General features: G+C 37.6%; 1 protein-coding gene across 5 annotated transcripts in view; it reads right to left on the bottom strand.

Annotated features, from left to right (window-relative positions):
• PCSK5 (proprotein convertase subtilisin/kexin type 5) overlaps window positions 1-19662 on the bottom strand; it is a 396723-nt gene that overhangs the window by 214699 nt on the left and 162362 nt on the right. For all 5 annotated transcript variants that reach the window (XM_039843681.1, XM_039843770.1, XM_039843973.1 and 2 more), the window contains exon 8: window positions 5620-5832. In XM_039843681.1, coding sequence (XP_039699615.1) covers window positions 5620-5832 — 213 coding nt within the window. The remainder of the gene's footprint in view (window positions 1-5619; window positions 5833-19662) is intronic.

The raw sequence follows: 19662 nt of genomic DNA, 5'->3' as shown, positions 1-19662 counted from the left end.
AAAGCTCCTTTATACTCCTTTTGTTCTATACTTTAAACTTTCCGACTTACTAGGAAAGAAATCAAGGTCATTTCTTTATCGACTCTCCAAACAAAACTCACATAAACTTATAAGCAACCTACAAAAGGTATATGTGTATATGTATTTATATAATCCAGGAGCTAAACATATAAAATCCAGGGGCTAAATCCTCTCCCAGCTACTATTGATATCACCACGAGCAACTTGCAATGAGCGAGGCAATGTGCAATAGGTGTGCATGTGTGTGCACTCATGAGTGTATATAAAATTACATTTAATCCACAAAAAATGCAAGAAAGATATACTATTTATTAAGGAAACAGAAGCTCAGAAAGACTAACTTGCCCAAGGATGCACAGTTACTGAAGAGCTGGTAAGTGGTAAAGTATTAAATCCTGGAATGGCAGCGAAAAGAAAAGCTAAGTAATGGAGAACAGTCATCTGCGAGAGTCAGGATGGCACTTCCAGATCACCACCGGCAATGATGGCAGAACTGGCCTTGAGGTCCAGCCCAAGCCATTCTCCTTTTGGCCACTATCAAAATCAGAATTTTTCAGAAATCACCTTTTTTTTTTTTTTTAACATTCTCAAGAGAATACATATCAAACTTCTAAACAAACTAAACATCTGGATTTGCTAGCCTTTTACTCATGAAAAATGACTTTTCCCAAATCAAAAGGAGAAATAGAGAGAAGACAGAGAGTGGGGATAGCATCTGAATAATGAATTGGGTAATGGAAGAGGGTGGGGGTGGGGAGGTCAGGATGTTTCTGCAAAAGGAAATGTGTAGCTGCTCAGGAACATTAAAAGCAATAAGATAATTTCCCAACATAGAAATGGCTGTTCAGGCCAACCCTGAGGTATCTCAGGCAAGTTTGTTTTGAACATAAATGAATAAAATGACATCAGGAGAGGGCTGAGCAGAGCATATATTCATTAAACCTTGGCTCACAAAACCCTTCCCAGGAGGAACACCATAGCCCCTGTATTCCAATCACTGAGACAAATTACTTGTGGGGGGAAAAAAAAGGCAAAGGCTCAAATAGTCCCCAAAGAAAGAGATAATTTAATGATGGGAGTGACTGGGGAGAAAGGGGAGCTTTATCTCTAAAAGAGAACTTGGAAAAAAATTTGGGGAGGTAGTGAAGGGTAATAGATGGGATCTTTAACGCTCTTTGGCACTAAGAAAGGCTATATGTACACTTTATCACGTAGCAAGATTGCTAAATATCTTGTCAAATATCCTTGCCTCTCACTAACTTATCAGAAGCAAGAGTTTTTCTTAAAGAAACAGAGCACCTCTCTGTCTTCCTATGGCTATATAAAAAACTCCTGATGCTTCCGTCTTTCCCTATGTCTGCTTAGTCATTTAAGCCCGAATATTTATTAAGCTCAGGCTCTGGGAAGGAACAAAACAAAATCTTCAGCCTCAAGCAGTCTCCATTCTAGTGTGAAAACAGTCAATAAGAAAATGTAGAATTGCATGTTAGCAGCTCTAAGGATACAAGAAAGAAAATTGTACGGGATAGAGCATGATGGAGGGGAGTGCCATTGTTTTAGGGAAGGTAAGAAAGAATATCCTCTTAGGTGAAATTTGAGAAGAGATATAAATGAAGTGGTTACTGGCCTAACACACATCACTTATGCCAGTAAAGAGCCCTGGTTTGAATGTCACACAAAGGCATAAGCTTGGAGAGTTGAGTACTGACACTGTGCCACAGGAACTAGAAACTCAATCTGCACAGAGTTTTAGGTTTTTGTAAGAGGACCAATTGTCTGAGGGGTTATGAAAACGTCTAATGACATGAAATTCAAAATATGTGAGCTAAGTTGTGAAAATCAATGGACACATATATTCCAAATACTTTAAAAAAAAAATCACTGTGAAAAGAACCCAAATGAGGCAAAAAAGGGAAAAAACAGTACCATTCTTTCACATAACCTCATATTGGATGTCCCGGAAAAGTATCCAGGCATGACAGCATGTTGGTTACAAAATGGGTTTGGGGGGTTCTGTCTGACTTTGGTTGGTATCTGGGCTCCACCACTTACTGTGTTTTCCTTAATCTTTCAAGCTTAGTTTTCTCATTTGTAAAGTGGGGAAAATAACTGATATTCCTGCATCAGGTTTTGAGAGTACAATGAGATGATGCATTTGATGTACATAGTGCAGCGCCAGACACACATTAGAAGGGCAAAAAGTGTTATATTTAGCACACGTTAATATAACTATAAATGTAGAATAAGATATATATGATATTGTTAATAGAACATACTGTTTTATAACATGGCTTTACAATAACCAATCATTTCAACTGGTTTCTATTTAGTATATAGAGGAGTATCTTACTGTAGTAATCTTGATATTTTGGATGTCTCATTTGCTATAAGATATAAGGCCATCCCTGATTTAAATCTATTTAAGCATGAATGGAATACCAAAGAATTATGCTAATAGTAGTGGCAGGAAACCAAAAGATGGAGACCTAGCTATGTTTTGAAACCCAAGGCAAGGTTTTCTTGTTTGCATACCATGAGAAGGCATTTTGTTGAGGACAAGTAAAATTTATTTAACAAAAGTGCTTTCCCAGAAACAGAGAGGAGATGTTTTCTCTGTCCTGGATCCCCAGCAGCTGCCTTGGTTCACATCACAAAGGTGCCCTATGAATGAGGAATGACAACAGTGCTCTTCTGGAGAAGCTGCGAATGACAAAAGAAAATGAATGACTCAGGGAAGAGAGCCCGAGTACAAAGGGAGACACTACCATTCCTGCAACACTCAATCATGGATGCCACTAACAGGATGCGGGCATCTCTGAGGGACCACAGGCGTCTGGTTCAAAGCCTGATGAAGAAAAGGTCCCAGGCACAACACAGGACTATTTGTCATTCTGACATCTAGAAGGAAAAGGGGTCAGCTGGACCATAAAAGGCTGATGTTTTGCCAACTCGATTCATGTTCAAACTGTTAACATGTTCACGATCAAAGTGCCTTTCTTTATGGGGTGGGTGGAACAGATTGCAGTATTTTATAGATTGGAAAAATGGAGGTGCAACAAGCACCTCTGTTAAAAACAGCTGGAAAAACAACCAGCCTACCCTCTCAGGAACCAGAAAGCTACACTGACTTAGGGAACAATGATACCAGATACTTACTGAGTGGCTCATTGTGCCAGGTGCTGTGTAAATTACCTTACACTCAGTATCTTATTCTCTTCATGAAAATCTGTAAGGTTGGTGCTGGTTTTATCTCCATTTTACAGATGAAGAAACCAAGACTGTGAAGGTCGCTTAGCTACTCTTAGCTCCGTCTGAAGCTAGAGACCATACCTTAAAACAGCTACGAATTTCCTCTCCAAATGAGAATAATTTGGGGATTCAGGCAAAATAAGAGAATCTAAGAATGAGATAGAGAAAATTACTAATAAGTTGCTGCTATGAAAATGGGGGAGGCTAAATATGAGGTAGAAATGAGTAAAAGTTAAATATATAGTGAGTTAGTAAAGGTTTTGATATCAGGAGCAGCGACTAGGGAAAAGTAAAGTATAGGACCTAAATCAAGGATATTAACTCACGGTGCCCACCTTCTCTCTCAATCCCTATTCTAGACCATCGAATGGATCTATCGCTCCATCCATGGGAGAATCCTAAATGATCACCCTGTCATGGGGGTCATAACAGCTACCACATAATCACAGCGAATAGTGATGAAGGGACCAAGAATGTCAGGTGTAGGAAGTCAATCTCACAGTGATTTTGAGATCCCTCTGTCCACATTGTGTTCTCCCATCTGGGACCCAGTAACCCTTCCTTCATCTTTGATATTTGTCCCATTGGAGTATAAGTTTTTCTTAAGAGGACAATTATGGAACTTAACAATATCCTGCCTCCAGAAATCATCAATAGGGATAAAGTAGACTAGATGGGCATATTTACTTTGAAGCAGTGGTGAGTTTGCCTTAAAACGCTTTCAGACTTGAAAGATATAGAAGAGATTTCTTATTCTAGAGAGTTTTCATTAAGATTTTCATTGTGCACAACTGACCGATGCCGCTCATTACTAATGGACATGGACCGTGAGTTCTGAGAAACAAGGTCTTCATATTTGAAAGCAAAAGGAACATTCCTATATTATAACGTTTCCATACTGAAGGTAAAATATCACAGAGATATTAAGAAAGCCATGAAATTTCAAAACTTGCTTACCTCTGTATTTTCTCTTTTTATATTTCACTTTGTATTGTGGAGTTATATTTTCTGATGATTGATCGAGGTACTTAAAGGTGGACTTATGTGTATATCTTTTAACTCAGTTATTGTGAACAAATTAGGGAAAGATGGGGACAGATGGGATCTGTATATGGGTAGGCAGTTTTTTAAAATTTAAATCAATTTTTATTTATTTTTATTTAAATCAATCTGCAAAATGTCACTAAAAGAGGTCTTAAAAAGTAGCTGAGAAATCAGATATAAAAATCATATAATAACCAGGAATTGATCCGAACAGATGTGAATAAATAATTATACGAATGAGATAGTGTCCTATTACCTATATTTCCATTGCCACAAAAAAGACAGATGTAGCATTAGCAGAGTGATCCAAATCTGCATGAATCTATAAGATCTGAAAGCACGGTCTTGGCTAAATGCTAAAAAGTGTCAGGTACAGCAGCTTAGCTCTACTTTATAAGATAAATCCCGACAGTTTACAAAACCAAGATCAGGAAAAAAGCAAAGTCTAAAGGTGTTTAATATTTAGCATCAGCAGCACAGCACTGGGTAACCCCAAAGTCAGAACTTTCCTGAGCACAAATAGGTCGGGTAGTATGAAAAGCACTTTTTACTTAATTCCTCAGAATCTCTGTAATAACTCAACAAACTATGTACTATTAAATGTCCCCATTTTACAAGTAAGGGCATGAAGACAGAAAAATTAAGTGGTATGTATAAAGTTACCCAGCTAATAAACAGTTCAACAGCAAATGAAACCCATGCAGGCTAGTCCTGCAACCTGAACTCTTAATCATTTTGCTGTCTGCCCCAAGAGCAGAGCATGCTAGTAAACAGGAGATTACATAGTACTTCTGTGCTTCTCATTCAGGCAGACTTTGTGCTGCAACATTAGAAACACACCTTTTGTATAGGTTTAGTTTCTGTTAAACAAGTAGAGTTTAAATGGAATGCTGAGTTTCCTCACATAATTTTCTTTTTCACACTGAATTAGCTGTCTCTAGAAACCAAAGCAGGGAGGCTAAGGCTCAAAGGCACAGGGATAAAGGCACCAGGCTGAGAGTCAGATCCAGATTCTAATCTCTTTTCCGCCACTAACTCACCAGGTGAATGTGGCCCTTTCATTTGTCCTCAATAATACTGAAGTTTATTCATGTCTAAGGCCACATTAAATGTTCAAACGTAATGACCTGGGCAGGCTTTTTCAATGAAACGGTAACATTTTACAAATATTTGTGTTGAGTACTCAGCTAATCGGACTTTCTATTTCCATATATGACTCGTGCATATAAATTTATGGTTTTCCCTTTGTATGTCAAAGTGAAAGATAAATAAATAAATCATGACAGACATGCAAATGCCACGTACTATTTTCTTATCGTAGGACTCTCCACTGCTGTAGGTTGTGGCCAGCGTGGAAGAACACTCTTCCAGGTACCAAGGCTTCTTTCCACTCTCAGCTGTGCTGCTGATGGAGATAGTGTAGATGCTGTTGGTGTAGCCGTCACAGGAGCAGTGGTCTTTGCTCCTTCCGCCATTTCCTGATGCCCAGACAAAAACGGAGCCGAGGCCTCTTCGCCCCTGTTCACGAATAGAAAAAGTGAAAAATTTAAATGATGGAAGACAAGGATCACAAACTCTAGATGAACAGAAACCAAAATCGCAGGGCAGAATCAGATATCTGTAGGAGAGGTGTGATGTTATTTTAATAACATGTTGAATTTAAGCTGGTTTTTGATGTAAGAGGAGTTGCTCTTACAAACTAAAATAATCCAAAGTACAGAATGCTGACCATAGTCAATAATACTGTATTGTATATTTGGAAGTTGCTAATAGAGTAAATCTTAAAAGTTCTCATCACAATAAAAAAAAAAAAAAAACAACCTGAAACTATGTGTGGAAATGGAAGTTAACTAGACTCACTGTCATGATCATTTTACAGTATGTACAAATTATCAAACTATGTGTGGAAATGGAAGTTAACTAGACTCACTGTCATGATCATTTTACAGTATGTACAAATTATCAAACCATTAATGTTGTACACTTGAAACTAATATAATGTTATATGCCAATTATATCCTAATAAAAAAAAAAGAAACTAAAATAATCCCCTTCACATGATATAGGCATAGAAGTAACAAGAGGTGATGACAATAATAACAGCAATGTTTTATAGGTATATACCATGGACAAAGTACAATTCTAAATGTTTTACATGAATTGGAATGAGTTCCTCTAATAACTCTGTGAGATGGTACAGTTTTTGTCCCCATTGTACAGATAATTAAGATACAGAAGTTAAGTAATGTTCCTAAGGTCATAGGTAGTACGTAGAAGGACAAAATTTGAACCCTGACAGCCAGACTCTCAGAGTTGTAATTTTATTATTTATAAATCACCACAGTCATGTAATAGTGCTTTAAAATATTTATCTCCACCATGAAGGGGATGCTATTGTGCACCCTCATTTAACATGAGGTATAGAGAGTTTATGAATTTGTCCTGAGATCACAACATCAGTGAGTGGCAGAATCAGATACTATATCCTTCCTTCTAGAGCTGTGCCTCTCCTGTGCATGGTGTGGACACTAATTACTAAGGGATATTTATGATGCTACCAGAAAGAAAAGGATTTAAAGATCAAAAGTTTGAGTTAAGCAAAAATAAACAGGTTCTCTTACTATGGAACTTCTAAGAGCCTTTAATGAGACAACATGAATGGACCTAGAGGGTATTATGCAAAGTGAAATAAGTCAGACAGAGAAAGACAAATACCATATGATTTCACTTATATGTGGAATCTAAAGAACAAAATAAACGAACAAATGAAACAAAAATAGACTCAGAGATAGAGAACAAACTGGTGATTGCCAGACTTGAGCGGGGTGCTAAAGGTCTGGGTGAAAAAGTGAAAGGATTAAGTACAGATTGGTAGTTAAAAATGGTCATGGGGATGCAGGGTACAGCATAGGGAACATGGTCAATAATATTCTAATAACTATGTATGGTGTCAGGTGGGTACTAGAATTATTGGAGGAATCGCTTTGTAAATTATATGTGTCTAAGCATTATGTTGTACACCTGAAACTAATATAAAAAATAATATTGAATGTCAACTGTAATTGCAAAATAAAAGTTCAGGTAGTAATTGCAAAAAAAAAAAAAAAAAAGTGATCGTTCATTGTAAACCCTAAGAAGGGAGCAAAATCCAAAGTAATTTCTAAACATATTTGACTATAGATACCTTCTTCAACCTGGCCCATGAAATTTTTCTTACATGGCAAGGAGATGGAATCATGTTCTTTGTGCCTAACCTTGGCATAAACTAACATAATTAAATTGAAGAACCAAGTTAAACTTAGATGTATTGAAGCGCAATGACTATTTGGTTCTATAAGATGAGGTCTTTGGGAACACAGAGAAATAAGGCAAACTGAAGCGTATTTCTGGAAGTAGTTAAGCTGAGTCCCTGAGAAATTTTACTATCTTAAAACTGCTATCTGGAAGACTCTGGAGGACACACAGGCCAAATCTACCATTTTGTAAAATTAGGAAGTGGAAACCAAAGTCACATAGCTAGTGATGGCTGAGACTCTTCCTTCTAGGCCCTAACTTTCTAGTCTTAGGTGTAGGGAAAAGTATTTGGGATGTTGTTTTGGAATTTCTGGAAAAAGAGCCAAGAAAAGAATGACGACAAAGAATCTGGAGTATCTGTGATAAACTGTCTCTGACCTTGAATCCCCAAGGAACAGAATATTTATGACACACTTTGACTGACTTGAGCATAGATTTCCTTTTGTCCTTCGATGCGGAAAAATGCAATATGATTACAGAAGAATGGGAAAAATTCATGAAGAAAGAGAAAAAATTTATGAATCTTATTGCCCTAGACAGCTGGGCCTCGCTCTCCTTCCCCGTTTCCTATCGAAATATTCATGAAACAGAGAAAAAGATGCAAAAATCACCACACCATCATAAACTAAGGATTATATTAAATATTTTGTCGATCCCTAGAAGAAATCGTTCCTATGGTGTGATGGCCATACTGAAAAACCCTAGTGACTAACTTATATATAGACTCCAGAAATAGAACATCACAGCCAGAGAAAAAGAAGGTTGTAGTTCATCACCAAAATGTACCATCTCTATCATACATTGAGGGGCTGTGTTGTAGGCAAAAAGCCTGGTTACATCAGAGCCTTACCTACCAGGTCAACAGAACATAAGAGATAGTGAAAAAACCCACCATAAACACCAAATGGTATTTAAAAAGCACCATAACATATAATAGATTAAGAAGCACAAAGCAATGAGAAAGCACATATGGCACAATCACATATCTATATCTATGTAAAAATTATGACTGTGCCTATGTATAAAATTCAATGAAAAACTAATTTGACTTTTAAGGAATATTTAATAAGAAAATATTCACAACATACTTTTATGTTCACAATGTAGTGACTTTGTAATGTAGGATACAAAATGTAGGATACAAAATGATATAGTGTGGTCTCAGTTTAGAAAAAAAAAATGTAGGTGCAAGTAAAGAAGTTAATGTGCTTAAATTATATGCATAAAGCTACCATAAAGTGTTTGGTCAGATTAGGAAAGACTTATTTTTCATAACATCCTTCCATGACTACATATGACTTTTATAAACAAAATAAACACATTTATTCCTCTATTAATAGGGGAAACATAGGACCAATTCTTAAGAAATAATTTTACTTAATGATCAAGAAAGGTTTTACACCTAGAAGGTCCACTGTATACTACAAACAACAGAAGCTAACATTTACAGAAATGTACCGCACCAAGCATTGTCCAAACATTTTTCCACACAATTCAAGTCTGTATCATCATAATTTTACAGATGAGCAAACTGGGGCTCAGAAATGCTCACTAATGCCAGCGCCAGCGCTTGAAATCCAACTAGAACCAAAGACTGAGTCCTTAATCCTTAAAGCAGTCTTCTTTTGAGCAAAAGAGGGCTTATGTTTGCTCTACTGTTTTTAGCCGAAACTCGAGTGTCTGCATTGAAGCTCAGCATTAGGATCTAAGAGCAGAGCAGCCTCCAAGTTCCCTCTAGGCTTGGTGGCAGATTTAGAATTCAAGACCTCTCTTGAGTGTCCTCAGGGGGGAGGGATACAGGCTCCGACCCCAAATTCACTCTAGAAATTCCAACCTGACAAGGACTCCCTTGGAAGTATGACCGCAAGTCATTCTATTCTGTCAACACCCACAGTGGACACTACTCTGGAGGCACAACAACATTGCTAAAAGGCCGTCTGGAGAACCCCTGAGTTGATGTGATTGGATAGTGGGTTGCTGCTGCCCTGAAAACATCCCTTCCAGAGAGAGGTGACATCCCTATACCAAATAGATAAGTTGAGGTGATTATTTCACAACAGGGTACGGTGAAGGGAAACTCTAAAGGACAGTGTAGGGCCAATAACTCCCCTCCCCAACTCCCAGGCCTGCTAAGAGCTGGGGAGAGGGGCGTCACTGGTGCTGGAGACAGAGGAGCTAATACGAATTGAGAATTGGTCAAGGGATACACCAACCCATTTTGGCTCTACAGGGAGCGGGCCAGGGGAATACATACTGAGACCCAGTCTCCTCCTATCTCTCTCCCATTTCTTGCCAGTGTATCTCACTAGCCAAGCCCTATCAGTAGCCAGGGCACCTGAGAGTCTAAAGAAGACACAGAGATCAGTATCCCGCAGCATGGAGCACGTGGACAAAAAGGGAGAGGGGATCTGGAGTGTCAAATGGGAGACATCTGGCACCATCTTTAAGGTGTAAGGTGTATAATGGATTAAACTGTGTCCCCCACTTCCAAATTCATGTGTTGAAGCTCTTACCCCCAATGTGACTATAGTTAAAGTAGGACCTTTAAGGACATAACTAAGGTTAAATGAGATCATAAGAGTGGGACCCTAATCTAATAGGACTAGTGTCCCTTATGTAGAGAAGAGAAAGAGACACCAGGAGTGCACCCATAGAGGAAAGGCCACGTGACGACACTGTGAGAAGGCAGCTGTCTGCAAGCTGACGTCAGAACCCAAGCCTGCTGGCACCTCGATTGTGGACTTTCAAACTTTTAGCCTCCAGAACCAGGAGAAAATACATTTCTGTTGTTTAAGCTACCAGTCTGTGGTAATCTGTTATGGCAGCCTGAGCTGATTAATCCAAGGTGAGAAAAGGAGATAAAGGATGACCGGCATCCCTCTCACAGGGAGGCTATGAAATATACAGATGCTGCCATCATTCTATCCATGAGGTAGTCTGACCTTTATGCATGTGTATATAGTTTATGATTAAAGACCCAGAAATAAACGGACTGAATTTGTGGGCTGAAAATGCCATAAAGACAGCTGCTAAAGATCTATGGGGTTAATCTGAAACAATTAGCAATTCAAAGATTTATTTACTACAGATGCACAGGGGATTTTCATTAGTGTGCCATATTCAGAAAATCAAAACACATGTGGTTAAAAAAAATCTGGACATTTCTTCAAAATTCAGGGTAATTTAAGAACTAAACCATAACGTGGAATGTAGGGAGAAGGGAAGGTAGGCAGAATATTGTAAAAAGGAAAGAATCTTGAGACATATTTTCCTAAAACGTAGGAAATAACATTTTCTAAAGTTGGGTAAAGTATTGTGATTGTAATTGGTTATTTAAATATGGCTTTGGATGAGAAAAGAAGAAAACCTTCCTATTTAATTGAGTGCTAAGTTGAAAGTTTGTAAATTTAAGGCAAAATATATTGTGTAATCCACACAGGATCCATTCGACCAAACTCTAAATATTCTCTTTCCTTGTGTTTCTAATTGTGCATGTGTTTCTTCTTATGTATGCCCTACAAAAATCAATTTATAATACTCCATAGAGTTTCTATTAAATACTAGAAAGGAGGTCAGAAAAGGCTACTTTATGCTGGATTACCAAGTAAATCGAACACCCCAAGCCAGGTTGTGAGAGTTATAGAGTTTGATGGAACTAAATTTCTTTCTTTAAAATGGTGTGATATTTCAGCCAATACAGCTAGATTTTATTTGGTATTTTAACATTACTTTCTTCTCCCATATTCCTTAGAAAGTATTCTTAGAGGGGTGTGAAGAAGTCACTGGGGACTTCTTGCAATACAAAAAAAAAAAAAAATCACTGGACAGTGTGCTAGGTACTTTCACATATATTAGTTAATTTAGAGCAACGACAAGTCATATATGCATTTTACAGGTCAGAAAACTATGTAACACGTACACTGTCATATAACGAGAATGGGGGAATTCTGGAGATGGAACCCCAACAAGCTTGATTACAGCCTGTGTATCTGTATATGTCGACACGAAGAGATACAATAAAACAACTTTCACTTAACTGTGATATCTTCCAAGCATAGCCTAAATACCTAATTTGCCAAAGTCGCTCACCACTCTGCTCCCCACCTTTTTATGATATTTATCCAGTCAGTGAGAAGAGAGCACAGCCATCTATGGAAGCTCTTCCATAGTTAACAAAAAAGGGGGCTTCAGGCTGGAAGAGGTTGGAGAAAGACAAGGATACCTACAACTACTCAGTAGTGGAGATATGAAGAGAGAACTGTTCATCCTTTTAAAGTTCAAAGACGTTCTGACTAGCATTTCCAAAATAAATCTCATTCTTTAATGGAGCAGGGTTCATTGCAAGAAATAATGTGGTCTAGAAACATAACAAGAAGACAAAACAAGAACAATGACAAATTTTAAAAGGTATTTGTAGTGCTCACACAAAATGTTTGTTCTAGAATTCTAAAATGTATGTTGCTTTTTAAATAACTCTTCGAATCAATATCATCCATAGCACAGATGATTCACATGCAAATAGAAGCCTCTTAGGATGACCTGAAAAGTAATCAGAAAAGATATATGACCCACGACTGAAAACAAATCAGGAGCAGGTGGTCACCTCTTTCAATGCCTTGGAGATAGCACTATTGCAGCTTGGTGAGAGAAAGTCACCTACCTTTTGGGATGTAGCAACAGAATGCAGTCATAGTACAGATGCTATCAGACATCTTTGGGAAAGAGCATACTAAATCCTGAGATCTGTTTCTTCAATCAGTTCATTTGGTAAAGATGGGGATGGGGGCAGTAAAATTAATTATATGAGACAGAATAGGACCCGGAAAATAAAGTGGACCGCTCCTCACCAAAACCCAAGGCAACTGAACGAGACATGAGATGAGATATGAGATGTTTTTAAAGGAGTAAAAGGAGACATGGCCTCTGTGGGTTAGGAATCTAGAGATTAAGCACTGTTTTTGTCAGAACAATCCTCGCCAAAGTGCTAAATTTGTCAGGCCACAGAACTCTCACCCAGAAAATAAGCATGCTTGACTCTTATTTTTATGATCTACTCCAGAAGGTGTAAAAAGTATCCAGATTTCACTTGATTCTACTTCTGCTCTCAGAATATTCAATTATTGTGCTCTCAGAATTACTAAGGTAAGCAGAAGAACTACTTTATATATTTCAAAACCCAACTGTCATCAATTAAGGTTTATGTGATGGTTTGAGTGCAGCCAATAGCTTGGTAATTGCACTTGTTTCCAAGCAAAAATTTCAGGACTGAAATGATTAACAATGGAAAGCAACAGCTTCCCAAAGATGATTTCAACATGCAGCCAGCATACAAGAGAGTGTCCTCCACCAACACCTACCTGCTCATGCTTAGCCTTCCATTGGCCCAGTAGCTCCCCTTCCTGCTGTTTTCAATCTTTCCATACCTGCCTTAGTGTGTCCACTGCCAGAGCTGCCCAGGTAGCATGAAATCAGACTTATAGGAAGGATTGTCTGAACATCCACGAACTGACTTCCAAAAAAAACTTTGAGTGTCTTCACCATTCCCATTTTATTCTACTTAGCTTGTCAAAGGATAGCCAATGAAGAGAAAAAGATTGAAAATACAAATACATTAGTACTTTTTACAAAGTACTAAAAGTGAAAGTAGCAAAGAAGTCTTTTGTGAAGAGTAATCCATTTCTCCCCATTTTTTCCTTCCTGTCTTTTCTTAAGTGATAGGACTTCACTCCTTCCCCTTCCTTTCCATCTCAACCTCACCCACCTTTTCAGGTTTTCTGTATTCTGATTTACTGTGTACTCAATAGGTTTCTAAGCCATGTATATTAAGCAATTTTTAATGTTCTGTTGACTTTTTAGTAATACACTGAAAATATTAGATGCAGTTATGAGCGATCACATTAATTTTACCACACACAAATGAAAGTCCATTTCATATGCTTCCAGAGCATACCAAATGCAGTTGACTTCTGTTTTAAAGGAATAGAGAGCCTGATAATAATTATGGGATCAGCTGCTAGTGACGGTAGTTGCAAGCATTTCTGGTAAAATGACAGAACTTTATTTTATTTTATTTTGTTTATTTTTTATGGTGACATTGGTTAACGAAATCCAATGTTTCAGCTGTACACTTTTAAATGTAAGGCATATATGAACATCGCTATGAACATCGGTGTGCAAATATCTTTTCAGATATGAGTTTTCAAGTCTTTGGAGTAAATACCCAGTAGAGAGATTGCTGGATCATATGGTAGATCAATTCTTAGTTTTTTGAGGAACCTCCATACTGTTTTCCATAGTGGCTGTACCAATTTGCAGTCCCAACAGCAATGTATGAAGGTTCCTTTTTCTCCGTGACCTCTCCAACATTTGTTATTACTTGTCCTGTTGAGTATAGCTATTCTAACAGGTGTGAGGTGGTATCTCATTGTGGTTTTGATTAGCATTTCCCTAATAGCTAGTGATGTCAAACATCTTTGCATATATTTGTCGGCAAAATGACAGAATTTTAAATGCCACTTATAACTTCCATTTAGGGTCTTTGTACAATATCATTCATGTTCTAGTACACAAGTGAGCAGCACAATGCACTGAATTCAAGGAACCTAATGGTGACTTCACTTGGTTTTCTAAAAGGATATTTCCAGTAATGTGGCCAAAGAGTAGTGTAAAGAATAATTAATCTGTGCTGCAAATGTAGAACTCCTCGAGACCCAGGATCCTGATAAAAAGCTACCATATGTTTATCATGGAACATAAAGAAGAAGAAACAAACTGAGTTGCTTATCCACCATATCTGCCAGGATATAAATTTAGTAGAGCATCAGTTAGGCAAAGACTTGGTAGAATGAAGCCTGTTATCAGAGCTGCCCTTTCTGCAGAAGTGGGTGACACTGAGGGCCTGCACACGTAATACAGCTTCTTACACTTTATCACCAAAGTGCACAACAGTCTGGCCCTTGGCTCCTGAAAGTAGGAGCTAAATGGTACTACCACAGTGGAGATTTCTTTTTCTCTGTTTATTTTTGAAGTATAGCTGGAAGAAAATCAGTCTTTCATGGAGAAAGCAAAGTAGAATATCTAGTAGGAAATAAAGACCGGATGCGTTTACTAATGGAAATAAATATGGCTTCAAACAATTTTATTCCTATTAACCTTTAGGAACTGTACATTTAGGAACTTCACATAATAAACATTTGGAGCCATATAAAGTGCTATGGAGATTATTTAAAGCTGGACACATAACAGGTTCATGCAGTAAAACTTTAAATTTCTACATAAAAAAATGAAGGAAATGAAGTTAGCCGAGCCAATTAGTGGCAGAGCTAGGATTAGTCTCACCTCAACCAATGCTGATTCCCACTGACTAGTACTGGCACTGGGTGTTCCTGAAAACATTTGAAACATTGCTTAATTAACAATAGCGGATTAGAGGGGAACCCCTTCCTCCTCAAATCTTTTCCTCCTTCCCTATCTCATTTGCTAAATCAACAATTCCAAAATGTCTGACTTTAATGTTCTATCTACGGTCAATACATATTGGTCATTTTTTTCCTCAGACCTCGTTTTCCTCATCTGACTCACTGAAACCTCAATAAGATTCAGGTTATCTACTTTTGGTCACTACCGTAGTTCTCCAAGCTTTGAGCTCTGTGCAAACTGTTTTTCCACAGCAGGGGGATTACTAACACTGGTTAGGAGGAGGAGCATAAAGATTAGGTTTCTCAATTTCTCATTCCAAGCAGCTAAAAAAGTACACGTGAATCTCATATTCTCTCTGAAATAATCACGATCAATAATTAACAGCGCCAACAGCTATGCTGGGTACAGCCAACAATCCCAGTATTCCCATTTAGGGTGAAAAAAAGACATGCCTGCCAAAAGTTTCTACATTTTGGGTCATGTCAGAGCAAAAGCAAAATCATCTCAGACTTTTAGAAGAGCCAGATTTATGAAACTGAGAAAGACATTGCCAATATCAACATTAATTACTTATTCTGGAACTGCTCAGAAAGATACCATCACCTTTAAATTTATACTGAAGGAGTAGAATTTGAAAAATTCCTTTCATAGAAAATAAAAACATTTATTATCAAAAGGAGTAGGAAAGGAATTTATTGTAAATGTTTGGGAAGGCACTTGAAAAGGAGGATAGAGGGATATTCCAGCAACAATGAAAAGTTTATATTCTTCTCTAAGTTAGCTCTAGGTGACAGAATGACTACGGTGGACTGGTTCCAACTGTCAGCTCACCTCTGAAAGAGTAAGCAAGCTGCCCCTCTCTAAAGCCCACCATGGGGCTTCACTGTCACTGGCCTCTGCTCCATGAAGCAATAACCCTGACCTTTCGTGGAGTAGCTCATAACATAGAGAAAATCAGCCTTCTACATTCTCCTCCCATAAACACAATCCTGACTAAAGCAAATCATACTTCTGAAAAAATTACAATTGATATGTGGCTTACATTGTATGTAAGACTCGGTAGCAGATACTCTGGGTCCTTAGAGATGCATCAAACATGGCCCTTCCTCTGCGGACGAGACACGCAGTTGGGCTGAGCACTTTACATGTGAGATCTCAATCAGTCTCATGATAGCACCATAAAGTATTCCCATTCCCTTTTCTCAGGGAAACTTAAGATCTGTTAACTTAGTCACTTGCCCCAGGTCAAAATGCTAGAGAGAAACCAAACTGAGATTTCCACCTGGGTCACTGCAACTTGAAGGCCAGTACTTTCTACATCATCACAGGCTGTATCAAGGCATGAAGAGAAAGAGATACTATAGTAAAGGTCGGAATTTGGCAAATCATTTGCCAGGATGATACTTTCTCCAGGAGTTCAGAGAACAGAGAGGTCTCTGCTGCAGTGTTCACTTTCATGACCAGTATTACAGTTACTGAGCTAAGTGTGCACAGACAAGCCCAAAAAATGTGCTTGACAGGAGCCAATAACACATGGAGCATGGTGGTGAAAGCATAGGCTTGGAAGAAGACAGACCCAAGTCAGAACCATAGTTATGTTTCCTAATGGCCAGGTGACCTACTTTGCCAAGAGTTGGCTTCTAAATCTATAAACTGAGTTAGCTCTTATGAGGATCATCCCTATGCCTAACTCAAGTGGCTATCAGAATTAAGAATCATAATGTTTATAATTCTGAATAATCATAACAACATTTATAATCCTGAATATTAAGTTTGATTGTATTTATATTAAAGACGAAGACTGTAGGCTCAGGTTAAGTGAAAAAAAAAATCTGCTATCAAAGCATATTTACTTTTAAATCATTTGATATTATCAACTAAATTCAATTTATCCTTGCTTATTACATAGTGGTTTTTATTTTCTGGCTACTGCCATGTTTCATTGTAGAAAACTGAACTGTCTGTCCTCCCAATCAGCTTTCTCAAATCTATGTTTGAATCGCAGAAACTCAGGATTGGTATGAACCTTAACGTGACCTCATCCAATTCCTATATGATATTGTATCTTTTCTCTAACGGGACATCCAGACTCTACTAGAAAGACTCCTGTGATAAGGACTTCACTTACTCCCCAGGTGGCCCAGTAGTCACTATAAATAGAACCAAACAAACTAAAAGACGACTGTTACTGATATCTGGTTAATCCATGAGTAGAAAAGAGGGATTTAGAATGGAATTTGCAAAAGTTAGTATAAACTATTTACAGAGTTAAGAATAAATCTCTAAACTAAAACAGGTGACGATAAATATTTGACATTTACACCTACGCAAGGCTAGAATAGATTTGTGCTCCTTCCCATAAAAATGCATCACAATTCATAAGAACACAGTAATCTACATCTGACACTTGGATATCAGATAACTTTGTGAAGATTACAGAATGTGAAACTGTGTATGTATTTATAAAAGATATATATTTCTTTGTTTTCAAAATGGATAATCTTATATTGGGTTCACTTGGCAAGTCACTTCATAGCTTTGTTAAAAGACACAGTTTTACCAGCATATAGTTAGATCCTAAGGGAGAATTTTTAAAACAAACCTCAGTTAAAGTCAATTTTCATTAAGTGAAACCAATATTAAATAAGCTCCCTTGTTTATCTTTGCCTACCCATATATCATTCCAAGTTTTACAACATTTGCCAACTAATTTAACAGCAATCTGTCATTTATTAAAATGCAAACTGGTACCAATCCTGCTACAGCTGGATGTATATCAGATAAAAACATATCCCTCCTGAGTGGAATCAGTTAACTTTATTACGATTATTATCACTGCTTTTATTACACAAGCTTATTATACCCCTTCTCTCCCCTCCTGGTGAACATATGCATTTAATTTAAGGGTGGAGAATGTATGTATGTATGTATGTATGTATGTATGTATGTATGTATGTATGTACGTACGTTTGTGGGTGTGTGTGTAAGACACAATGTGTGATTGTAAAGCAACCTTGTGCTTTCAGAAAATATTCCAAATATCCAATTAGTTGTAAAATCTGGTGAATCAAAAGGAAATCGATGATGGGAAGGGGATATACTAATCAGAGACTTCGTAAGAGACTCAACAGCCAGGCATGAGCCAATAGATGTTTATCAAATGCCCTGTTGCCATCTGGACCTCTGAATAGAAGAATAGAGTGAAAATGGATAAAGGACACAGTTCTGACAAGGCTACTAGGGGCTAGTGATTCTGATTTCACCTACTTTTGTTCCACATCCTTGACATTGGTTTTGTATTGAATTCATTTGAATGCTTTCATCCCAAAGCCTAAAAAAGCTCAAAGAAAAATGACCTGGAATTGAAAGTTTATTTGGAGATAAAATGGTAAAGCGAACTCTATAAGCTAAGTTCCTATAATATCTACAATGAGGTACATGATTTCTCCAGATAAAGGATCAAGATAAATGCTAAACCAGCGCTTGTTACAGAGTGAGTACTTAAGAAATAGTTCTCGAGCAAAATAAGGGAAGTACTGGTAATCTTAATATAGATTTTTTGATTATAGGAAAGAAAAAGATTTGGTTACAAGTTTTCGCTCATTTCTAAAGGATATTATTAAACATACTGGTCAGAAAATTGTGAAATGCTGTCAGTGCATTAGATGCCTGCTGAATATCAAGTTCGCTAAATATTATTAAAGTTTAATAACTTAAATGGGGCAAAAAAGATGAATGCAAGGCAGCTAGACTGCACACAGTTAAGTTTTGTTATTGTGTGCTGATCAGTCTGTCCTTATCGTTAATCAGATTCTATTCACTGAAGGGACTTTGGGAATTTGCTTGCACTTTATTTAGAATATTTATTCATCATTATATAGTGAGCTCCCCAAAGACAAATGCTGAGTGTTATTCATCTTTCATTGCCACCTAGCAAAGTGCCTGGAATATTATAACCACCCAGTGAATGTCTCCTGAATGCAATCACGAATAAATGAAAGAATAAAGAATCTGTCAAAGAAAACTTTAGGCAATTAGCTTCTATTCTGACACCAAACCTTGGGTCACCTATGTCTGAAACACTGTCAGCTGACTCGCTCATTTTATAAAGTCATTTTCCTATTTAGAATTGCCTGAACAGATGAAGCCAAGAGTTTCCCCTGAAGGAAATCTTCACTAGTCACACCAAGAAGCCAGGCTAGAGAATCACCACGGTAAGTGGAACTGTGTCAGTTTGAATAAGAGCAACTCTTAAACTTAGTGCTTTCCTAAGATAAAATGTAAGATTTTGATTCTGAGACCCCTGGCAAAACTGTGAGAGATCTAAGTTCCCTCCAAAGAAGCTTAGAATGTGTCTTGTTGGTTACAGGGAGCAGTGATAAGTTTTAAAGAGAAGACAAATGATAAGATTTACATATAAGCAATACTTCTTTGGCTGCAGTGTTCATGGCGACTTGAAAGTTGAAGCTCAAGCTGGGAGGATGGAAGTTTTGGAGGCATGCTATCGCCAAAGGCTGCATGAGAGATGTTGGTTCTAACCGTGAGAACAAGAGGGCAGGTTCCATAGACTTTTACATAGTAGCAAAGAAAAAGACTTATTAGATAACTAAGGTGAGGAAAAGAAGAAATCACAAG

This window comes from Pteropus medius, unplaced genomic scaffold (assembly GCF_902729225.1).
Source record: "Pteropus medius unplaced genomic scaffold, Ma_sr-lr_union100, whole genome shotgun sequence".
Taxonomy (NCBI): domain Eukaryota; kingdom Metazoa; phylum Chordata; class Mammalia; order Chiroptera; family Pteropodidae; genus Pteropus; species Pteropus medius.
Note: the sequence above shows the minus strand (reverse complement) of the source record. Positions and strands in the feature narration are given on the sequence as shown.